This window comes from Bufo bufo, chromosome 10, assembly GCF_905171765.1.
Source record: "Bufo bufo chromosome 10, aBufBuf1.1, whole genome shotgun sequence".
Classification (NCBI taxonomy): domain Eukaryota; kingdom Metazoa; phylum Chordata; class Amphibia; order Anura; family Bufonidae; genus Bufo; species Bufo bufo.
Window position 1 is genome coordinate 43,799,770 of NC_053398.1, and position 23,506 is coordinate 43,823,275.

The 23,506-nt window shown below is 41.2% G+C and overlaps 1 protein-coding gene across 1 annotated transcript; it reads left to right on the top strand.

The window, feature by feature from the left end:
* Window positions 1–1,430: 1,430 nt before the first annotated feature.
* Window positions 1,431–22,530, top strand: LOC120980029 (mucin-6-like). Its single transcript, XM_040408895.1, has 13 exons — window positions 1,431–1,497; window positions 4,536–4,755; window positions 7,841–7,893; window positions 7,975–8,081; window positions 9,214–9,365; window positions 9,540–9,681; window positions 10,578–10,688; window positions 10,791–10,976; window positions 12,905–13,144; window positions 13,435–13,591; window positions 18,389–18,466; window positions 20,725–20,785; window positions 22,296–22,530. Exons 1-13 carry the CDS (start codon window positions 1,431–1,433, stop codon window positions 22,528–22,530), a joined length of 1,809 nt encoding a protein of 602 aa, XP_040264829.1.
* Window positions 22,531–23,506: the final 976 nt, after the last annotated feature.

Below are 23,506 nucleotides of genomic sequence, written 5' to 3' on the forward strand. Positions count from 1 at the left end.
TACAGTAGTTTACGGCCACATATGGGGTGTTTCTGCAAACTACAGATTCAGGGCAATAAATACAGCATTTTGTTTGGCTGTTAACCCTTGATTTGTTACTGGAAAAAATTGATTAAAATTGAAAATTTGCCAAAAAATTGCAATTCTCAATTTCATCCCCATTTGCCAATAACTTTTGTGCAACACCTAAAGGGTTAACAAAGTTCGTAAAATCAGTGTTGAATACCTTGAGGGGTTTAGTTTCTTAGATGGGGTCACTTTATGGAGTTTCTACTCTAGGGGTGCATCAGGGGGGCTTCAAATGGGACATGGTGTAAATAAACCAGTCCAGCAAAATCTGCCTTCCAAAAACCACACGGTGCACCTTTCCCTCTACGCCCTACTGTGTGCCCGTACAGTAGTTTACGGCCACATATGGGGTGTTTCTGAAAACTACAGAGTCGGAGAAATAAAAATAGCATTTTATTTGGCTGTTAACCCTTGCTTTGTTACTGGAAAAAATGGATTAAAATGGAAAATTTGCCAAAAAATCTAAATTCTGAAATTTTATCTCCATTTGCCATTAACTCTTGTGGAACACCTAAAGGGTTAACGATGTTTGTAAAATCAGTTTTAAAATAGCTTGAGGGGTGTAGTGGCATGACTTCAAGAAAGCGATTCACACCAGACATCCCAAGAATATTGCTGAACTGAAACAGTTCTGTAGAGAGGAATGGTCAAGAGTTACTCCTGACTGTTGTGCAGGTCTGATCTGCAACTACGGGAAACGTTTAGTTGAACTTATTGCTGCCAAAGGAGGTTCAACCAGTTATTAAATCCAAGGGTTCACATACTTTTTCCACCTGCACTGTGAATGTTTACATGGTGTGTTCAATAAAAACATGGCAACATTTAATTCTTTGTGTGTTATTAGTTTAAGCAGGCTGTGATTGTCTATTGTTGTGACTTAGATGAAGATCAGTTCACCTTTTATGACCAATTTGTGCAGAAATCCATATCATTCCAAAGGGTTCACATACTTTTTCTTGCAACTGCACCTACTATAAATGGAAAAATGGAAGCTCTTAGCGCACATTTTTGATCAAACGTGTGTCGGGCCCATCTACCAGGCGTCAAGGTGGCTTCCGCAGACGTGTACCTAACACTAATATACCAACTCTCTTGGACTTACTTAAGCCTACATTTTCAGGGCAGTGTAGGAACCAGCTACATTTATACTCTGCTCAGAAGCCCCAGACAGATGGGCGTTGCTCAGTCTAAAAGAGGTGCTACCCTCAATATATATGGGTTATGGATAGGGTCATGTGCACAACTGCGGTCAATGACCGTCCTCAACGGTGATCTGTCCCACAGTGTCACAGCCCTGATGAGTTACATGTCAATTGGGGACACATTACTCCTTAGGCCAAAGATTGTCTGGATTGATGCACATGGCCCTGTCCATACCATGGCCATCACAAATGAAACCATGCTTCACAACAGAGCACCGGGAAGCAGGTGAGTATGATTCTCTCATTAAAGGCTATGGATACCATAGGGCCATTTTCTTGTACTCATTTTGAGTAAAAAATCATTTTATCAGTAGGACTGTGTTAAAAATTTGCAGGCCCTTTATCCATTCAGCCTTGAAGATTCTCTATTGCCAAGCTCTCTATTTTTGAACTGTTTCCCTTCTGTGAGCTCTGCTGAGGTCTCCTTATTTCTGATCTCCTGACCTCATAAACAATCACAGGTCAATTCTTTTCTTACTGAGCTGTTGATGTCTATAAGCTGTTAGTAGTTCCAAGATAAAGGATATACTGGCAGATAACAGCTCAACGTGAACGTAAGAAGCTCAAAGCTAGGCAAAGCGTTAATCCTTTATCACAAAAAGTACTGACAATTTTTAATAAACAATTGAAATAAATTACCATAACTGCTGCGATTCATCCAATGCCATAAGCTTATATGTACAGCCACACGGTCAGGATTCCTGATGCAATTTAGAAGCCAAAACCAGGAATGGCTTCAAAAAAGAGGAGAAATCATATCTATACTTTATACGGTTAGTACTTTTATGATCAACTCCTGATTTTGGCCTCCAAAACGGCATCAGGAAACCTGAGTGTAGCCGTACAAAATAACAGGGCTCTAAACATGCCCTTAAAATTGTGGTTCTCACTATCTCCTAGTCATGGAGTCATAGCTCTTATGAAGCCCAATCCTCCTTGACTGACAACCCCCTGGGTGCCTGATGACAGTACTATCTAATGGGGGGTGCCATTTAAGGAGCAATGGGTGTGATAAGATCTATGGCTGTGACTGGGCTTCTTCAGCTCCACCCCAATGACTCCAGCGGTGTAATTCACATATAGGATGCACTGATATGAAAGTTTTATTACGCAAAGATGGTGAAACCCACGATTCTAACAAGGGCATGTTTAGAACCTTGTTCGGAGACAGCCACACGGTCAGGCTTCTGGATGCAGTTTAGGAAGCCAAAAATCAGGAGTGGATCATAAAAGGAAAGTACGTATAAAAGACAAATACAATGCCTCCTCTTTTTTGAATTCAGCGACTTAAAAAGATTAAAATAGACAAATCACCAGGACCAGATGGCATACACCCCCGTATCCTAAGGGAATTAAGTAATGTCATAGCCAGACCCTTATTTCTGATATTTGCGGACTCTATACTGACAGGGAATGTCCCACAGGATTGGCGCATGGCAAATGTGGTGCCAATATTCAAAAAGGGTCCAAAAACAGAGCCTGGAAACTATAGGCCGGTAAGTTTAACATCTGCTGTGGGTAAACTGTTTGAAGGTTTTCTGAGAGATGCTATCTTAGAGCATCTCAACGGAAATAAGCAAATAATGCAATATCAGCATGGCTTCGTGAGGGATCGGTCATGACAAACTAATTTAATCAGTTTCTATGAGGAGGTAAGTTCTAGACTTGACAGCGGCGAATCAATGGATGTCGTATATCTGGACTTCTCCAAAGCATTTGACACTGTACAACATAAAAGGTTAGTATATAAAATGAGAATGCTCGGACTGGGAGAAAACGTCTGTATGTGGGTAAGTAACTGGCTCAATGATAGAAAACAGAGGGTGGTTATTAACGGTACACACTCAGATTGGGTCACTGTCACTAGTGGGGTACCTCAGGGGTCAGTATCGGGCCGTATTCTCTTCAATATATTTATTAATGATCTTGTAGAAGGCTTGCATAGTAAAGTATCAATTTTCGCAGACACTAAACTGTGTAAAGTAATTTACACTGAGGAGGACAGTATACTACTACAGAGGGATCTGGATAGATTGGAGGCTTGGGCAGATAAGTGGCAGATGAGGTTTAACACTGACAAATGTAAAGTTATGCACATGGGAAGGAATAATGCAAGTCACCCGCACATACTAAATGATAAAACACTGGGTAACACCGACATGGAAAAGGATCTAGGAATTTTAATAAACAGCAAACTAAGCTGCAAAAACCAGTGTCAGGCAGCTGCTGCCAAGGCCAATAAGATAATGGGTTGCATCAGAAGGGGCATAGATGCCCATGATAAGAACATAGTCCTACCACTTTACAAATCGCTAGTCAGACCACACATGGAGTACTGTGTACAGTTCTGGGCTCCTGTAAACAAGGCAGACATAGCAGAGCTGGGGAGGGTCCAGAGGAGGGCAACTAAAGTAATAACTGGAATGGGGCAACTACAGTACCCTGAAAGATTATCAAAATTAGGGTTATTCACTTTAGAAAAAAGACGACTGAGGGGAGATCTAATTAATATGTATAAATATATCAGGGGTCAGTACAGAGATCTATCCCATCATCTATTTATCCCCAGGTCTGTGACTGTGACGAGGGGACATCCTCTGCGTCTGGAGGAAAGAAGGTTTGTACACAAACATAGAAGAGGATTCTTTACGGTAAGAGCAGTGAGACTATGGAACTCTCTGCCTGAGGAGGTGGTGATGGTGAGTACAATAAATGAATTCAAGAGGGGCCTGGATGTATTTCTGGAGCGTAATAATATTACAGGCTATAGCTACTAGAGAGGGGTCGTTCATCCAGGGAGTTATTCTGATTGCCTGATTGGATTCGGGAAGGAATTTTTTATTCCCCTAAAGTGGGGGAAATTGGCTTCTACCTCACAGGGTTTTTTTTTTGCCTTCCTCTGGATCAACTTGCAGGATAACAGGCCGAACTGGATGGACAAATGTCTTTTTTCGGGCTTATGTACTATGTTACTATGTTACTCCAATTTTGACTTTCAAAACTGCATGCAGAAACCTGATCGTGTGGTTGTACCCTTAACAAGTGCTACAACCTATCACCAGCATTATAAGTCCAGTGATTGGTACAACTTCTATTTTAGACTTTCTCTATTGGGTGGTAGCATACATGGTGCACAGTATGGTACAACAGTGCCATCTAGCACATATTCTACACTACAGCAGAAGCCCTGGTAGATATGTAGACTTACATTGTTTAACAACAGTTTTAATATCTCTAAAATGAATGTCGTATTTCCCTCTCCAGCTATTAACTGCAGTGATAACCAGACCCCCTGTGGTCGGACCTGTCTCTCTCTTTCTAATATGGAGTTGGAGTGCTACCCCATTGACGGCTGTAACTGTCCTCTGGGACTGTACCTGAATAACAAACGGCAGTGTGTTCCAAAATCACAATGTCCCTGCTACTTGGATGCAAACACTATCGTAATGCCCAACCAGCAAACCACCTTCAATGGTCTCACATGGTAAGGGGTGATTTCATGATGAAAAGTCTGAATGTGGATGGTAAACATAACTCCTATCAATCGCAAAACTGAAATAAATGACTGTTGTCAACCAGTACATTTAGACCTGGTCCAGATACGGTAGATCATTTCCGCTGTTAATTTTGCAGCTATTTCACCCTTTGCATTGCAATCTACAGCATGCATCCCTGGCTGCAGTGTTAGGCCATCCATGTGCCAGCTGCAATGTCTGATTCTAGATGTTCTTTGGCTGGGAGTGAGAACAATGTGGAATGTACATGGAAGGCAGGGGCTTAGCTGAAGGCTCATGGGCCCTAGTGCAAGAGTTCAGCTTGGGCCCCCCTTCCCTCAGTACTTTGTGGCTAGGGGCAAGGAGGCACATAGACTTCATGCTGCCTGAGGCAAAAATTGAGACGCCCCCCCCCCCCCCCAGCCAAATTGTTGACCTAACCCCTTCCTTCCAGCCAGTGGTGTAACTTGACCTGCATGCACTTTCTATAATACTGGTGTCTTCTTATGCGGCACAAGGGTATTTGAGCCCCCTCAGGCTCCTGGGTCCGGTAGCGACTGCTACCTCTGCACCCCCTATAGCTACGCTCCTGATGAAAGGTATCCATATTTTTCACGTCTGTTGTTTGTGGACTGAAATTCAGATGAAGTAGTGTGCATGAAGCCTTATGCAGTAGGGCTCATGCACACAAATGTATTTTTTGTCCGTACCATTTTTTTTGTGGCCCATATGCTGAACCATTCACTTCAATGGGGCCATAAAAAAACGGAAATGACTCTGTGTGCATTCCGTGTCTGTATGTTTGCTCCACAAAAAAATAGAATACGTCCTAATATTGTCCACATAACGGACAAGGATAGGACTGCTCTATTAGGGGCCAGCCATTCTGTTCCACAATATGCGGAATGAACATGGGCGGTATCCATGTTTTGCGGATCTGCAATTTGCGGACCGCAAAACACCAACGGTTGTGTGCATGAACCCTAATTCAGTCAGTGTTTGGTCAGTGATTTCCATCAGTGATTGTGGAGCCTCCGCAGAGATAAGGTCTCAGGGAATGACCTGCACCAGTTCTATGTTTAAAGTCACACCTAGAATCACTGATGGAAATCACTGACCGAATTCTGACTGTATCAAGGCATTAGGGCGTGGAAAAATCACTTTTATGGTCTATGATATCTTGGTGGGCTGAAATAAAGTGTTAAAGCGATTGCTGGTCATATTTCAAAATCTCCCGAGTCCCCCTAAATGTCATAAAATAGTAAAATTTTGGATACTCATCACTTAATGGGCCTTGCTACTCCAGTGTTTACAGGCTATGGGAATGATGCAGAGGTACTGTATCTGGTACATGACCGCTGCAGCCAATCACAAGCCTGTGCAGTCTCATGCTGTATACCACTAAGGTCAGTGATGGGCTGCAGTAGTCACATGCTGCATACAGCTACATCACTGCACTGGAAATGGAGAGGGATTAAAGGGGTTTACCCATCTCAGACAATGAGGGAATATCGCTAGGATATGCCCCCATTGTCTGATAGGTACGGGTCAGGAGATTTTCAAATTTGTTAGACAACCCCTTTAATATTGCAGCTTAAAGAAACCCCATTCGTATTTCATTCTTCATGTGGTCAGAGAGAATTTTTTCTTGTGCAGAGCCCCGAATCTCCTTTTTATTCTTGTCAGCCACACAGCTGCAGGAAATGATGCCGACGGATTAGGTCAACCAGGATAAGGCTTGAGAAAGAATATGAAAGAAATCCACACGTTAGATGTAGTGCATATATCACACAGTGTATGTACAAATAGTAATCTATTCTAGTTCAGTTTTTAGAAAATGAAGTTTGTTTGATATGTCAATTAGCCTTCCAAGGTTCCGGCCGGGTGTGATTAACGGTTTCAGGAGCTGAAGCCGGCCTCCATGAAAAGCCCAAGCCCGCCTCCATGAAGAGCCCAAGCCCACCTCTACTCAAGTACCCAGAGCCGCCCTTTGCGCATTCATGTCCACCCCCTCCTTTGCGATGTCATGATTTGCACAAAACTCCGGCATCTGGTCATCATGTGTCTCAACGAAAATCTCACGCATGTGCAAAACAGTTTCGTTTTGTGCAGATCATTACTTCGCAGAGGAGGGGGCAGACATGGGGCGGCACTGGAAACTTGAGTAGAGGTGGGCTTGGGCTCTTCATGAAAGGGGGCTTGGGCACTTGCAAGAAGCAGGCTTCGGCTCCTGAAAACATGCCCCAACGCGAACTTGGTAGGCTCCTTAGCATATCACACAAACATCATTTACTGCCGATTGGAACCAGTGATATCCCTAAGGCAGATATGGTTGTGATCATAGTAACCTGAACTAGAATGAATTTCTATTTGTTACATACACTGGAAATAAGTGACAGATTCCCGTTAAAGGTGGTTTCAAATTCCTATTCATTTTGAGTTAGTAGAGGGACATCCCCTGTACAGAAACCTTCCTCTATTATCCATGATGGAGGGGAGATAAAAAGAAAATTTCTCACTCTTTAGGACTCTGCATGTTACTGCATTAGACTATGTCCACACCTTCAGTAACCTGATTCCAAAGGCTGTATCGGCAGAGAACAGTCTGACCGAGTTCACTGGATCTGGCATTGCTGGATACTACCGTTGCCTCCGAGACACCATAGACTATAATAGGATCTGGTAGGGACCGGCCACTTTCAGACGGACAAAAACCATTGCATGTGCCGTTGCAAAAACCTTATGTGGACAGACCATGAAATTTAATGGCACTATGGAATAATTACTTTCTCCAGGGGTGGCGCTGAAGGAAAACTTGGGTTTGATTCTTGGGTCTCCAACAGATTACATTTAAATACCAGTTATGGTGATTGGCCTGTGGTCTGAGATCATTTATAACATACAGGGATTGTCCAAAGTGGACAACGACTCTACCTTTATGCATATGTTTCTCCCTATGTCACCTATGTTCCTGCTCGATTTAATTTAGAACATTACATGATATGTTATGGTAACATGTGCTGCACATACAGTTGGTGTAAATGTAGTTAATTTTTGTATCTGCTTATTTTGCAGTTATTGCGTCAGTGGAAGACTCAGCTGCATAGGAAAACCAATGGATTTTGAAGGTACTGAGGCTTCTCATTGCAGTGTTTGCTATCATGGGTCATTGCAGGTTTTCCACTCACCATTCCTCTTTTTTTTTAAAGAAACTTGCATGGCTCCTAAAGTAATGAAGACCTGTGGGTCCCTGTCTGATAAATTCGGAGCAGCTTGTGCCCCAACATGTCAGCTTCTGGCTACTGGTATCCGCTGCGTATGTGTTATCTCAGTTCTATTTATTTTCTCTAAAGACAGAAAAGAAAGGAGAAGCCTTTACCAAAAAATATAAAGTATAGAGCTCCTACTGAGTCACCACCTTTAAAGAGGTTGTCTGACACCAGAAAAAGCTCTTATTTTACAAAATAAATTTGTTAAATAATCAAATTCTGAAACTATACTTTCATTTTTTTCAATGTATAGACGGCACGATTAATGGGGTTGGCTAGCCCCATATCAGTATTTAAACCCCAACCCCCACCCTACAGGTGAAGCTTACTCGAAGCTTGATTCTAGTTCCTGGGGTTCACCACTGTCTTCTCCAGACCTTCAGTGAACACAAACATTTGGTACTGGTCAGATGCGGCTTGGGGAACATGTCAGCGCTGAGAAAAGTCAATGGCTGCATCGACGCACATGGCCCTGTACATTTCGGTGTTCACATGTGGCATTGGAAGCCCAAAAGAGAGCATTGGTGGACTCTAGGAGTCAGAACTGATGATTGGGAAGCAGGTAAGTATGCTTCACCCAACAGGTCCTGCAAGGAGAGGGGTGTTAAAAATTGACATGAGGTAAGAAAAGCACTTTAGGGCCAACCCCTTTCTTTGTCTCCGAAATCAGCTGTAATGGAGCAGGGTGCGGGCTTCACAACTTACAGCAGGAGCTCAAAACATCTGGGAGCACATGACAGGCACTGAAATCATGTGATCCATGCATTTTTATAAATTGAAGTTTATTAGAAAGTTTAACTGCATTTCATTTGCAAAACATTGAAGAGCTATCTCTACCATCGGACAGCCCAATTGGGATTTGAAAAAATATATACTGTGGATCATTTATTTTGACTCACATTTTGTGACTTTTTGAAGGCCTGTGTGCATAAATTTATGCACACTTGGTTTTTCTTATCAGCCCTCACCGCTGGGGAGTGGAGTAGAATGGTGGGAGTGGGGTAAACATTGACTGATATCTACTCCAGCTAGATTTCAATCTAGGCAGACAGACTGCTAAAGAATGCCCCTACTTTTTGAGGAGGCCAAGGACTGATCTATAAGATAGATAGATAGACAGGAAATAGATATAAGATAGATAGATAGATATTGTTTTTAAATATCTGCTTGCATTTATAGGTACCCACTAAGTGTGAGGCTGGTTGTGTTTGCCCTGCTGGGACGTATGAGGATCTTGATGGCAGCTGTGTAGAAGAGAGCGATTGTTCCTGTGAATATGGTGGCATCATTTACAGAAGTGGAGAGTCCATGTTTGGAGATTGTCAGAGCTGGTAAGAAAGGCAACAGGAAAGATAATACAATATCAGGTCAATAGAAGATCACAGGTCAATAAACGGTTGTGCCCAGTTTTAAGTCAATAGCGATTATTTATGGTATAATGAATCGTTCAGCTTTCTCTTCTCGCGCAATAATTTACATTTAACGATTTACCTCTTTTTCTACAGCACCTGCAGTGGAGGACAATGGCATTGTGAGGAGACTCCGAACTGTTCCTCCACCTGTATGATGTTTGGGGAGAGTCACATCAAAACATTCGACGGACAACAATACTTGTTTGATGGGAACTGTGAATACACCTTAGTCACTGTAAGATCCCTATACTGCTCCTTCATATGATATCCACTAAATTCTACAATAGTTTTTTCACACAGTACATACTTATACATGGCTGATACTGATCGGTGGGTGTCTGACACCTGGGGCCCCCCCACCGATCAGTTGTTTGAGAAGGCTCCGGTGCTCACAGCTTAGCCTAGGCTCTTTGACATCATGTTCATCGGTCACATGGCCTAGCTGCAGCTCAGCCCCACTGACGTGAACGGGGCTGAGCTGCGATACCAAGCACAGATGCTATACAATGTACAGCGCTAACAGCTGATCATGGGGGATACGAGTGCTGGACCCCCACCTATCAGAAAATGATGACCTATCTACAGGATAAGGCATCAGAATAAAAGTCTCGTAAAACTCCCTTAAGGGTAGGACTCTAACATGGCCATTCCAAATCTTCTTCTTATTCAACCATTCTTTTTGTTGACTTCTTTGTGTGCTTCGTGCTGTTGTCTTGTAGAATCACCCAGCATATTTTCAGTTTGAAGTCATGGACTACCCCATTAAATTCTCATGGAAATGTTCTGATATACCTTAGGGCACAACCAGACAGTACGGTTTCAACATATCTACGTACACATGAACGTAGCTCGCGCCAATAAACCAATAAGGACTGCACCTTCAATACCTAAAGACCATTAACAATGCAGACCAACTAAATAGTACGGTACTAATTAGTTAATTGGAGCCCTCTGTGGCTCGCCCAGCTGCGCGGTACTCAATGTGTCCATGTCCCAACTATGACATACCGTTGTACATTCTACAAGTTCATTGTTCCCTTGCATGTCTAATATAAACATGTCGTGTCTTACATATTAGGTGTTAACATAGCACATATGACATGACTAATATGTGTGTTTTCTTCTCATTAGGATGGATGTAGATTGAACACATTGTCGTCTTCATTTAAGATAGTCACAGAAAATGTCATTTGTGGAACCACTGGAGCAACCTGCGCTCGGTCCATGACAGCCACCATTGGGGTAAGGATACCAGTAGTCATTCTAGCATTACATAGCCTAATTATGATATTAATAAATGTTAGATAAATAAACTGCAGCTAATTTGCATCTTAAATTGTACAGAACACAGAGCTAAAGTTGTTTGATGGAAAATATACCATCTCCCATGAAACACCCGATGTGGATATTGTAGTACAGAACAACACCCTCTACATCATGTTTGATATCACTATCCCTGATAAGTTCTACATCTCACTCACCTGGAACAAGAATATGAATTTGTTCATCAAGATATTAAAGCTTGGCAAGGTATGTGAGTCTCTGCAAGTAAAGCTTGTACCTCTTCATTTTCACCATATGCCTTTGTTTTTATAGAGTACATGACTTTGGCATAGATGAAACCAGCCATCACTAATTGGGTGGTCTATCCTAAGACCTAATGTGTCTTTGTTTCATATTTGTCCAACAGGTGGTCACAAAAAGATACGTCTTGGTGTTTTGGTGCTTATACAGATATTTGCAAAGCTGACATAGGTCCTAATGGAAAATAACAGGACCCGTCACCTGCCATGTTTAATACTGGTGTTTTCCTATTGGATAGAAGGGCCCTCGGGCTCCCTCAGGCACAGAGCTCAGATTCAGCTGTTCACTCTCCTTTAGCTACACCTTTGACCATGTACATTTAGTAGTTGTGCAAGTCTGAGGTCATCCATGTTCACTTTGATTAGGTCTTGGGCTTATGTGTGCACCCTGACCAAGGGTGTACCATCTATAGTCACTTCAATAGTCATTATGCACGAGCATCCACAAACATATTTTAGAATTGTGAAAAATACAAGACAACCGGGTGATTTATAACAGCAAATGGTGCATATGACTCAATAATATATACGATATTGCCCAACCAACCTCCTAAACATAATTTAGTCGATTAAATGAAGTAAAAAGTAAATTGTTTTGTAGTAAAAGTTTTTTAATTTTTGACCAGAGAGATAGATACTCAAGGTGCATTTACAAGGGATTATTATTGGGCTGATTATTGGGAACGAACATTGATGCGAATGCTCATTCCTGATAACTGGCCCGTGTAAATGGTCACCCTATAAACAAGTAAATTCTTATTCATTGGGTGAAATCATCGCTTATGTGGACACCTAAATCATCATTTATGGACAGAGCTCTTGAAGGGCCTGCGTGCATATGTAAATTCTTACCCAGCCAATTGCTGGTCATCCCTGGGTAGTTTAAGGGAAGATGTCACCGTAATTCTGGACTATTTTCTGCAGTAATACATGAGTAGTACTGTAGATAAGGAGTCCAGATAGCCATTTTTTATTTTACTACTGCCCTCCATTCCCTCACTGTCAGCACTGAAAGCTGCTCTGAAATACACAGCCTGGATTGCAGTGCTGTGCTAATATAATGGAGAGGACTCTTTTGCGCATGCACAGCAGTCCTGACAATGTATTTCAGCCCAGCTTTAAACCCTGACTGCAGGACAATGTGAGGGGGTAAGAGTAGGAAAAATTAAAAAAAAGTTGTGATGTGGACTCGTTATCTGCAGATCTACTCATGTATGACAACAGAAAATAGTCCAAAATCATGGTGATAGCTTCCCTTTAAGGCACTCTCCCCAGTGGGAGCATGCTTGAGCTGTAGGTTTCTAGTGTCTAGTATTCCAACAAAGGTGTTATATTCTGTCTGACTACTTGTGTACAGAACTCCTGCTTGACAACCAATTCTGACTTCTAGATACTAGCCTTGACCTTAGCCTGTGTTTCAGGTTGCCCTACTGCCACCTGCCCAGACCTCGGACTTGACACTCGAATAAGCTTGTATGCTGCCTGCCCTGACTTTATCCTGTCTCCAGACTATGCATATTGGCTGACCGCTAGGTGCTTTGCACCAGTGTCTCTGTCCCCAGTGGGTCTGCTGCCAACCACACCAGTGCGATCTCAAGAGGTAGAGACCTGGTAGCTTTCCAGCAGTGAAGTCTAGATTCTTGTACAGGCTAAAAGGTTGAATACAGGGCACTGCCAGGTTAACGCCCTTAGGGTTAGCCCAAAACCAAACCGGTTGTTTGGTACAGTGGGCACACACCCACTGCCCTTAACAATGGACCTGTATTTTGTTCATCCTTATGAAATATGTAACTGCAGATGTCTTTCTTTGTATCATACTTGTACTTGCTAGAAATAATTCTTACACCTTGTATTTTGCAATTTCCTCCCATTCAGGAATCAGTATGTGGTCTTTGTGGAAACTATAATGGCAACATAAATGATGACTTTGAAACAAGAAGCAAATATGTGGCTTCTACTCAGCTTGAGTTCATAAACTCATGGAAAGATAGACCAACATGCATGGATGTCAACGCTGCCGTAGATCCCTGTGGACAAAATCCACAACGGAAGAGCTGGGGTGAAAAGAGTTGTCAAGTTCTGAAGTCTAAACCTTTTGAGGCCTGCAATAAAGTGGTAAGGAAGGGGAGAGGGGGCATTTGCATTTGCAATGTACTTTGGAGGTATACAACTGTACAGGCAGACGACACTAATCTACACATAAGAAGAAAGGGTATATAGATGTATATCAGGCCAGGGTGTTCTTTTGGCCTACATCGAATGATTGGGGCCTATACATAATTTTCCCAGTGTGTACGGCAAACGGACACTGAAAATGCAGTATGAAAGCAAAAATGTTCAGCTGAGGACAATGGTGGAATTAGTTGAATGTTCGTTGTATTTACAGCATACTCTTTTATTTTCAGGTGAATCATCAAAAATACTTTCAGGCTTGTCTAAATGATGCTTGTGCATGTGACACAGGAGGAGAATGGGAATGCCTTTGTGAAGCTGTCCAAGCCTATGCTGCAGCATGTCTTAGTGCTGGAATTTGTGTTGACTGGAGAACACCAGATTTTTGCCGTAAGTTCACAATTACCTTTACTTGATAGGGTGGTCAAGTTGTTAAAGGGGTTTTCCGGGTTCATTGTACTGATGGTCTATCCTTAGAGACAACCACAATTTCCCACCATCAATTGTCAGCTATCCTGTATTGTACACATGATGGAAAACTGAGTATAATTGTAAAGTAAGTAAGGGAAGTCAAAATAAAAAAAAAAATGCTAAGAGCAACACTAAATTAGTAGTAAATAATTTAGTTTTAAAAGAAAAAAATACAGAATTAAATAGAGATAGATCGATACACTGATCGATAGATATTAGATAGATAGATAGATAGATAGATAGATAGATAGATAGATAGATAGATAGATAGATAGATAGAACGGATAGAGGAATGGTCAAAAATATGGCAACTAAAATTTAATGTTGATAAGTGCAAGATAATGCACCTGGGCCGTAAAAACCCAAGAGCAGAATATAAAATCAGTGATACAGTCCTAACCTCAGTATCTGAGGAAAGGGATTTGGGGGTCATTATTTCAGAAGACTTAAAGGCAGGCAGACAATGTCATAGAGCAGCAGGAAATGCTAGCAGAATGCTTGGGTGTATAGGGAGAGGCATTACTAGTAGAAAGAGGGAGGTGCTCATGCCGCTCTACAGAGCACTAGTGAGACCTCATTTGGAGTATTGTGCTCAGTACTGGAGACCATATCTCCAGAAGGATATTGATACTTTGGAGAGAGTTCAGAGAAGAGCTACTAAACTGGTACATGGATTGCAGGATAAAACTTACCAGGAAAGATTAAAGGACCTTAACATGTATAGCTTGGAAGAAAGACGAGACAGAGGGGATATGATAGAAACTTTTAAATACATAAAGGGAATCAACAAAGTAAAAGAGGAGAGAATATTTAAAAGAAGAAAAACTGCTACAAGAGGACATAGTTTTAAATTAGAGGGGCAAAGGTTTAAAAGTAATATCAGGAAGTATTACTTTACTGAGAGAGTAGTGGATGCATGGAATAGCCTTCCTGCAGAAGTGGTAGCTGCAAATACAGTGGAGGAGTTTAAGCATGCATGGGATAGGCATAAGGCCATCCTTCATATAAGATAGGGCCAGGGGCTATCCATAGTATTCAGTATATTGGGCAGACTAGATGGGCCGAATGGTTCTTATCTGCCGACACATTCTATGTTTCTATGTTTCTATATTATCAGGAACAGGCATTCATAAGAACACTCGTTCCCGATTATTAGCTTCATCAGCCAAAGAACAAGCAAATGTAATACCGCTTAAGATAACATATTATGATGGTCTCTGCCTATTTCTCTGAACAACTGCATTGCCAAGGGAGCTTCAAAACCAGTTAGATGCATATTAAATTGAGTTATTTTTAATAAGTATATTGTTAAAGGGATTTTTTTTACTGAGTCATGACCTACCATAAGTATCTGATCTGTGGGTGTCCAAAATCCAGGACTTCAGCTGATCAGCTATTTGAGAAGGCACCGGCGCTCGCAGTAGCACAGCTCTCTTCTCTCAGCAAACTAAACACATCTCTGTACATGCACTTCAATGGGGCTGAGCTGCGCCTAGGTCATGTGACTGATGAAAGTGATGTCACATCCACTAGTCAAAGCTGTATAAGGGATGCAGCGCTACTGCGAGCAACGGACCCTTCTCAAAAAGCTCTTTGGTGAGGTTCTGGGTTTGGACTGATTAGATACTGATGACCTATCCGGAGGTCATGTTTGTGCTGATCTGAGTTTCCACCTTCTTGTTTAGCCGTTTACTGTGAAAACACACATATTAACACTGGGAATGGAAATGGAAATGAAATTAGTCCAGACATAAATTGCACATGGCACTACCAGCCTTGCCAGTGTCCATTTACTCCTCAGAACTATCCTCATCAAAATAATGAAGGTAATGTATCCGAACGGCAGGTAAACTGTTTACAGTGTCTTTCAATGGGTCAAATTCCCTAACCGCAATCATTATTTCATATTAAGTTCACTGCTTACTGAATACTCATTTTACCATATGACTAAGTCATATGGAAATATAGTACCAAGTCAATATATTTACTTGTTATATAGTTATAGTATACGTTTCCATTCTTGCTGTCAAGACAGGTCTATTTTACTCTACGTCCTGTCCGAAGCTGTTCTTTACAGTCTGCATTGTATTCATCTAGCTGCTCTAAGCAATTGGAATTATATTCTTTTAAAGAACTGACATTAAAGAGTTTTTCACAACCTAATAAAAATATTGAAAAATACTAATATGTGTGGTAATGCCCCAAGTATCAGATTTTTTTTATCATCTTGCCCATATCTGTAATGCACCTTTGTTTTAATGCTTCTATGGCTTGCAGTGGGTGGGATTACCATGTAAAGGACTACAGTTCACAACAAGATTTCTCCCCTTTTAACAAACACTGCATCTTTTAACAGCTGCCTGCAGGCACACATATTAGAAGGTGTAAGATATTACTGTAATGATTCACTGCCCTGACACACAATGTAGGTCTGCTAGTGAGAAAGTGTTCTGCTGCCTAGCATGAGACGTACAATCCCTCTAGAGACATGGAGAAAGAACAGCCAGGGAGCAGTGGAGAAAAGAAGCATGTAGATGTGTCATATCCTGTACATTAGGGAGGGAGAGAGGTGGGATACCCACCTCTTTGGAGTACAGGAGATCACACAAGCAGAGGATGCCGTTTTTGAAGCCAAAACCAGGCATGTATTCAAAAAGGGAATAAGATTCCTTTCCTTTAGGGTCCATTCACACGTCCATTGTTTCTTTCCTGATCTGTTCCGTTTTTTGCGGAACAGATCTGGACCAGATCTGTACCCATTCATTTTCAATGGGTCCTGAAAAAAAATCAGACATTGAGCTGTCCGATTTTTTTCAGGACCCATTGAAAATGAATGGGTCCAGATCTGGTCCAGATCTGTTCCGCAAAAAACGGAACAGATCAGGAAAGAAACAACGGACGTGTGAATGGACCCTTACATGTGCCCTTTGCTTGGAAACCTAGGATTATAACATCACTGACAGGTGAAGTGAATAATACAAATTATCTCATGACAATGGCCCATGTCAAGGGTTGAAATTTATTAGGCAGCAAGTGAAGAGTCAGTTCTTGAAGTATATATCTTGGAAGTAGGTAAAATGGGCAAGAGGAAGAATTTAAATGACTTTGAGAAGGGTCTCATTCCGATGGCTAGACGACTGGGTCAGAGCTTCTACAAAACAACAAGTCTTGTGGGGTGTGCCCTCTATGCAATGCTTTGTACACTACCACTAAGTAAGGACCACTGTGAAGCAACAGGGTCATGGGTGACCAAAGTTTATTAATGCATGTATGATCCATGAAGGCTCCACCTTGCAACTTACAAGACGTAAAGGATCTGCTGGTAATGTCTGGGTGGAAGATATTACATAACACCTCAGGGCTATTATGGAGTCCATGTCTTAATTGTGACCTACACAATATTAGGCAGTTGGTTTAAATGTTATGGCTGATCGATGTCTATGTATATCACTTAAAGAGTAACTACACTTTTTTCAAACTTTTGATAATGTCATAGGGAATCGCTAGAATGAGGAGTCAGAAGTGCTCAGCCAAGCACTGCTTCCCCCTCGCTACTGAGAACAAGACTGCAGATAGTCTTATAGACTTTCTATTAAAACCATCTTCAGTCTTGTGCTCAGCAGCGAGGAGAAGTAGCGCTCAGCAGAGAGCTTCTGACTACTGGTTCCAGCGATCGGCGGGAGTCTCAGCGGTGACCCCTGCTGATCAACACTTTTGAAAAATTTCAAAAAAGTTTAGCTACTCTTTAAAGGGGATCTGCCACCAGTGACCTCCCTATCAAACTGTTTTCATGCATACATTGCTGTGGTCAGCCTGATTAAAACAATGATATTCATTATACTTTTTCTTAATATGCAAATTAGGCCTTAGTTGCAATGAGGGCATCACCATTGCTCTTTTTGCACCTAAACTCCACTCATTTCTGTGGCCAGCCCCTTCCTTGCTGCTGGCCACAGAACAGATCGGAGCTTGGGTGTATCAAGAGCAACGCGATGCAGTTGTTGCACCAAGGGCCTAATTTGCATATTATGAAAAAGTATCTTAACTCAGGAACAAAACCTCAGATCAACCATAGAAAAAACACATTTTAATCAGGTGAACCACAGCTAAGTGTTGCTGGTGACAGATTCCCTTTAAAGTAGTCATGAATACTATTTTTTAAAATAATATATCCCTTACAGCCATCACAACATATGAGACAGCGTCAACAGTATGTAATAATGTAATTCTAAAATACATTTCTCTAATACAGGATGCTACCAATGCGGCCATGACAAGTACTATGATCCAGTCAAAAAGACATGCGTCCCTTGTAGTAAGTTTTTTATCTGTTAACGCTCTCATTTTTTGCTGGGGAGCAGGTTCTAAATAATTTTTGGTTCTTGAAATGGTTGTACAGTTCTGGTGCAAATTTTAGGGTATTTTTGTAACGCAGGCCATGTTGGGTATTATTTCATGAAGATAACCACCCGTTCATTTTTACATTTTGTTAATTCTTTTGTTCTTATTTTAAAGAAGCAGCACAGTACATGTGTAAAAGCTATATCTGCAAGTGATAAAAACAACTTTTTGACATATTTTAAAACAAAATGTTCTAATAGTGACCACTATTGCAACAGTGGTGGAAAAACTGCCATCACCCAAACAAACACGACTTTGTAAAAGGTAACTATGCATATAACGCTTTAGTAACCTTCTTTAATTTCTTATTTGCAGCTGAACCATCAACTACAACACCAGTGCCAAGCACAGCGCCTACATCAACCCCAACTTCAACATCAAGCACAATTCCAGGTTTGTGCACTCGCTTATCATTTACCTAATTCCTCAATGATTGCCTATTTGTATACTGGTAATTCAGCAGCCAATTAGTTAGGTGGTCCATGTTCTCTACTCTTTATTAAATGTGACGGAAGAGAAAAATTCTAGAGTGGAAAGAGCTAATTAATGTATTTGACCACTTGTACTAATAGCATACTTGCCAGCTTATAAATGCCTATCCGGGAAGCCTGAGAGGGTGGAGGGCTTCACATGCCAGTGAAGTTTTTCAGAACACATCCCTTTTAGCGGGAAGTGCAAGCGCTGATGGATGAACACATCTATCGGCACTCATTTGCCCTGGCCTGATGACCGATGAAAACTTTGAATGTGGGAGGAACGATTGTCACTGAGAAATAAGTTATAATGTACTCACCATTATCATTTTCTTCTACCTGGATGCTGCTGCTTGCCTCCAAACCCTTTTGGGCCTTTGTGTGGACTATTCTACATTATGCTGCTCTGGGTGAAACATCTCTGCAGTTTAGTCCATACGCAGGATCAACGGTGGTTGGAAATGAGGGAGAGCACAGGACAGAAGCAACATTTTGGGCCTAGATGCAGTACATTTTTCCTATTTTATTTACTTTTTATAGTTTTACATTCTTTCACAAGTATATTACTAACTGCTATCGTTGTACTTTAACTCTTAATTATGAATACCAATAGGTAAAAGCAAAGAATTAAGTTAAAATTACCAAATATTGCCAAGTGTGTGCTTTTTGTCCTGAAAAAAGTGCAGTAAAGCAGTGTTCCTCAACTCTGGTCTTCAGAGCTCACTTATCAGTCATGTTTTCAGTATTTACTTAGTATGGAGCAGGTGATATACAGTAATAAGTGTCAATGGATCAGGACTTACCACAGGTATTCATTCTGTAGGATAGTCTCAAATCATGCTGAGTTGAGGAACACTGCATAAATGAACTAGACTTTTAGGATACAGCTTGGGAAAACAATGCAGGTAAGGACCTTTCAAAAAAGAGCTGTCCTGGATACAGTCTCACGAAGGTAAGGTGGAAGACACTATGACTGCCTCTAGTCTTAGTTTTGCCCATACTGCCATGTCCAGTATCGACACTGAGATGAACATGGCTAGCAGAGAAAGAACAGAAAACAGAAGAGAAACCCTGTCAAGGTAATTAGGAGAGAAGAAGGATCACATTTTCCATAGCATTAATATTACACATTGCAAGTCAAAAACGTTGGTATTTTCTCCTCCTCCTTTCTCCAGCCGACTCAGCAGTGTGGTAATAAAAGAAAGGCGGCGCTCGGAAGCATCCAGTTTGAGTATGCTGCTTTTTATAGTGATGTGGACCGTGCTGGTATAATCTGGGCACCTCCTGTATATAATTATATATTTACAGCTGGTATAAGTTATACATCTTCTTGTATATAGTGACATGGACCATGCTGGTATAACCCGGGTATCTCCTGTATTATTCTATAATAATAATAAGCATTTTTTTCTAAATTGTACTAAAGAAGGGTATAGTCGAAACGTCGCACAGTTGGTGAATAAACCTTCACGTTTTTGAAGACAGTGAGTGCTGCGGTCATCTATTCACTTCAAAGTTTGTCAGGAGTCGTTCAGGCTTGAGCTCAACACCGCTGGCACCGCCACCATAGGAAACAATCTTGGTGAAGATTTGTGAGTAGTGCTGTCTACCTTATCACTATAAAGGTCCCAGGTGTCAGACACCCAACAATCAGGTACTGATGACCTATCCAGGGGATAGGTCATCAGTAAAAAAAAAAAGCCTCAGAAACCCCCATTAATAATTTTGGGGAAGGCCTTCCTATCCTAAAACTCTGAGTAAAATTAGAAGGTTATCAGGGAATACTAAAGAGAAGTGGATAGAAGAACTAATCTCTAAGCCTTCAATGTCAGGGTCTTGCCTAATACAATGCAGAACAGGTAGTGACCTTTCCATTATGCCCTATTACTCCACTCCTTGTTTTGGTTCTCAATCACTGATGGAAATTACTGAACACACACTGACCAAATCACTGACGTGTGAACCAGGCCTAACTGCTGCAAAGCAATAGATATTTCCCTAATTTAAGCAGAAAGGTGATGATTCAAATGCTTGTTTAAAGAATGAAGAGCCTTTTAGAAGAGGAGTAACTAGAGGGGTAAAAGAATATTACAAAAGTTTTCATAATAAAGGATAGGTAGAACACTGTGACCTGTTTTCCCATTGGGGATAGTTATATTATAATCTAAATTTGCACAGCTTCTCCGTCCCTATCAGATGCTTGTTGGGGTCTGGGAACCTTCTTAAATTCAATGCCCAGGTTAGTTCTCCGGTGAACATTTCACTGGATTCCGGATTCTACAGATCACCACCGGATCCCTATTGACTATAATGAGATCGGCGGTGATCCAGTCACTTTCCAGCACAAATGCTGGGTTTTGGCTGGAACATTTTAGCGCTAGTGTGAAACTAGCCTTAGTAAAACCATAATGAGACAGTATTCAAAAGTATAATGCAAACATCTGTGTATACTGACACAACTGACAAGAAAATGTGTTAGATACCATAAATTTGATTGCACTGGCCAAACTAAGGAAGCAGACTGGGTCAGTGAAAGTTTTCTAGAGACACCCATGTAAGCCTTGTGGAGGAGAGACTGAGCAAACACTGGTCTTCAATGACTTGGTTCTCCTGGAGGCCTCAAGATTTCCAGCAGGATGATCTGGGAGATTGTGTTATATCTTAATACAACTGCTGTCAGAACATCTGATGTGAATTAATCTACAAATACTACATATACATAAAGAAAATAAAGGCGATATATACCTGACTTTCCATAACAAAACCAAAACTCTACCAGGTAAGTAAACTGAAGGCATCCAAATCCAAACCCACAGAACATTTGCTGATATCCTGATTTAGGAAAACTAGAAGAATGGTCAGAACTCTGGAAACTGAAATTTAATGTGGATAAGTGCAAGATAATGCACCTGGGGCTTAAAAACCCAAGGGCAGAATATAGAATATTTGACACAGTCCTGACCTCAGTATCTGAGGAAAGGGATTTAGGAGTAATTATTTCAGAAGACTTAAAGGTGGGAAGACAATGTAATAGAGCAGCACGAAATGCCAGCAGAATGCTTGGATGTATAGGGAGAGGTATAAGCAGTAGAAAGAGTGAAGTGCTTATGCCGCTGTACAGAACACTGGTGAGACCTCACTTGGAGTATTGTGCGCAGTACTGGAGGCCATATCTCCAGAAGGATATAGATACTCTAGAGAGAGTTCAGAGAAGAGCTACTAAACTAGTACATGGATTGCAGGATAAAACTTACCAGGAAAGGTTAAAGGACCTTAATATGTATAGCTTGGAAGAAAGAAGAGACAGAGGGGATATGATAGAAACTTTTAAATACATAAAGGGAATCAACTCGGTAAAGGAAGAGAGCATATTTAAAAGAAGAAAAACTACCACAAGAGGACACAGTTTTAAATTAGAGGGGCAAAGGTTTAAAAGTAATATAAGGAAGTATTACTTTACTGAGAGAGTAGTGGATGCATGGAATAGCCTTCCTGCAGAAGTGGTAGCTGCAAATACAGTGAAGGGGTTTAAGCATGCATGGGATAGGCATAAGGCCATCCTTCATATAAGATAGGGCCGGGGGCTATCCATAGTATTCAGTATATTGGGCAGACTAGATGGGCCAAATGGTTCTTATCTGCCGACACATTCTATGTTTCTATGTTTCTATGTTTCTTCTAAGGTTGTTTTAGGACATAAAAACAACTGTCAAGTTTCCACATTTCAACAAGATTTTCTTTTCTTTAAGCAACACCAGAAAAATCAACAAAAACACAACAAACATCTTCAACCTCTACATCTACTTCCTCAACAACAAGTTCAACTACCACCTCTCACTCACCATCAACAATACATGTAACTCCTACAACAACTTCAACTACTATTACTTATATACCAAGAACAACACCTACACCTTCAATACCCCCAACAACTTCAACTACCACTACTCACTCACCTTCTTCATCTCCTACACCGATCACTAAACCTCCTAGCACTACAAGTACAGCCACCACCCACATACCCTCCACACCCTCAACTACTGTTACTTATATACCAGGAACATCACCTACTACACCTCCAACATCCCCTACACCTCCAACATCCCCTACAACTTTAACTACCACTACTCACTCACCTTCTTCATCTCCTACACCTACCACTAAAACTCCTAGCACTACAAGTACAGCCACCACCCACATCCCCCCTACATCCTCAACTACAACTACCATTATTCACTCACCACCAATACCTGTACTACCTACTACCATTACTACACATTCAACTTCTAAATCTTCACTTGTTCATATTAAAACACCATCATCAACTCCACCGGTTTCTGAAGCTCAGAAACACACATCTACAACAGGTGAGTTTTTCAGTGTGTGTATTTTTTTTGTTCGGTTTAAACCAGACAATTGAGTAAATTATAATTCCTTATGCAGTAAAATATAGTTTCTTTTAAGTTGTTTTGCACCAAAGGGACTTTAGGTTTTTCACAATGTATTTGAATAAAGCATTAATTAGTTTTATCTGTTTTTTGTGATTAGTGGGTGTCTGGCCCAAGTCTTCCTAACAGATTATAATGATGGGACTCACTGTAGCACTGAACCCCTTTCAATAAAGTTCCCCGAAAAGCAAGGCTTAGTTGAAATTTGCTGGAATACCAGACATAGTCACTTGAACATGGAGAGCGCTGCATCAACAAACACAAACACTGATGCTTTTTTCTGCTATTACTGGTAAATTACCAACATTTTGAATACATTTAAAGAGGCTCTGTCATCTGGATTAAGCCTACCCTACCTACGCATATTGCCTGGTAGGGCTGATGACACTGACAAAAGCCATACCTTTCTTTCTTATGTCAGCGTTCCGATGTTGAAGAAAAAGAAACTTTTAAAAACATGCAAATGAGGTATTTGAGCACTCGGAAGCGGGCTTATGCCGTCCGAGCACTGC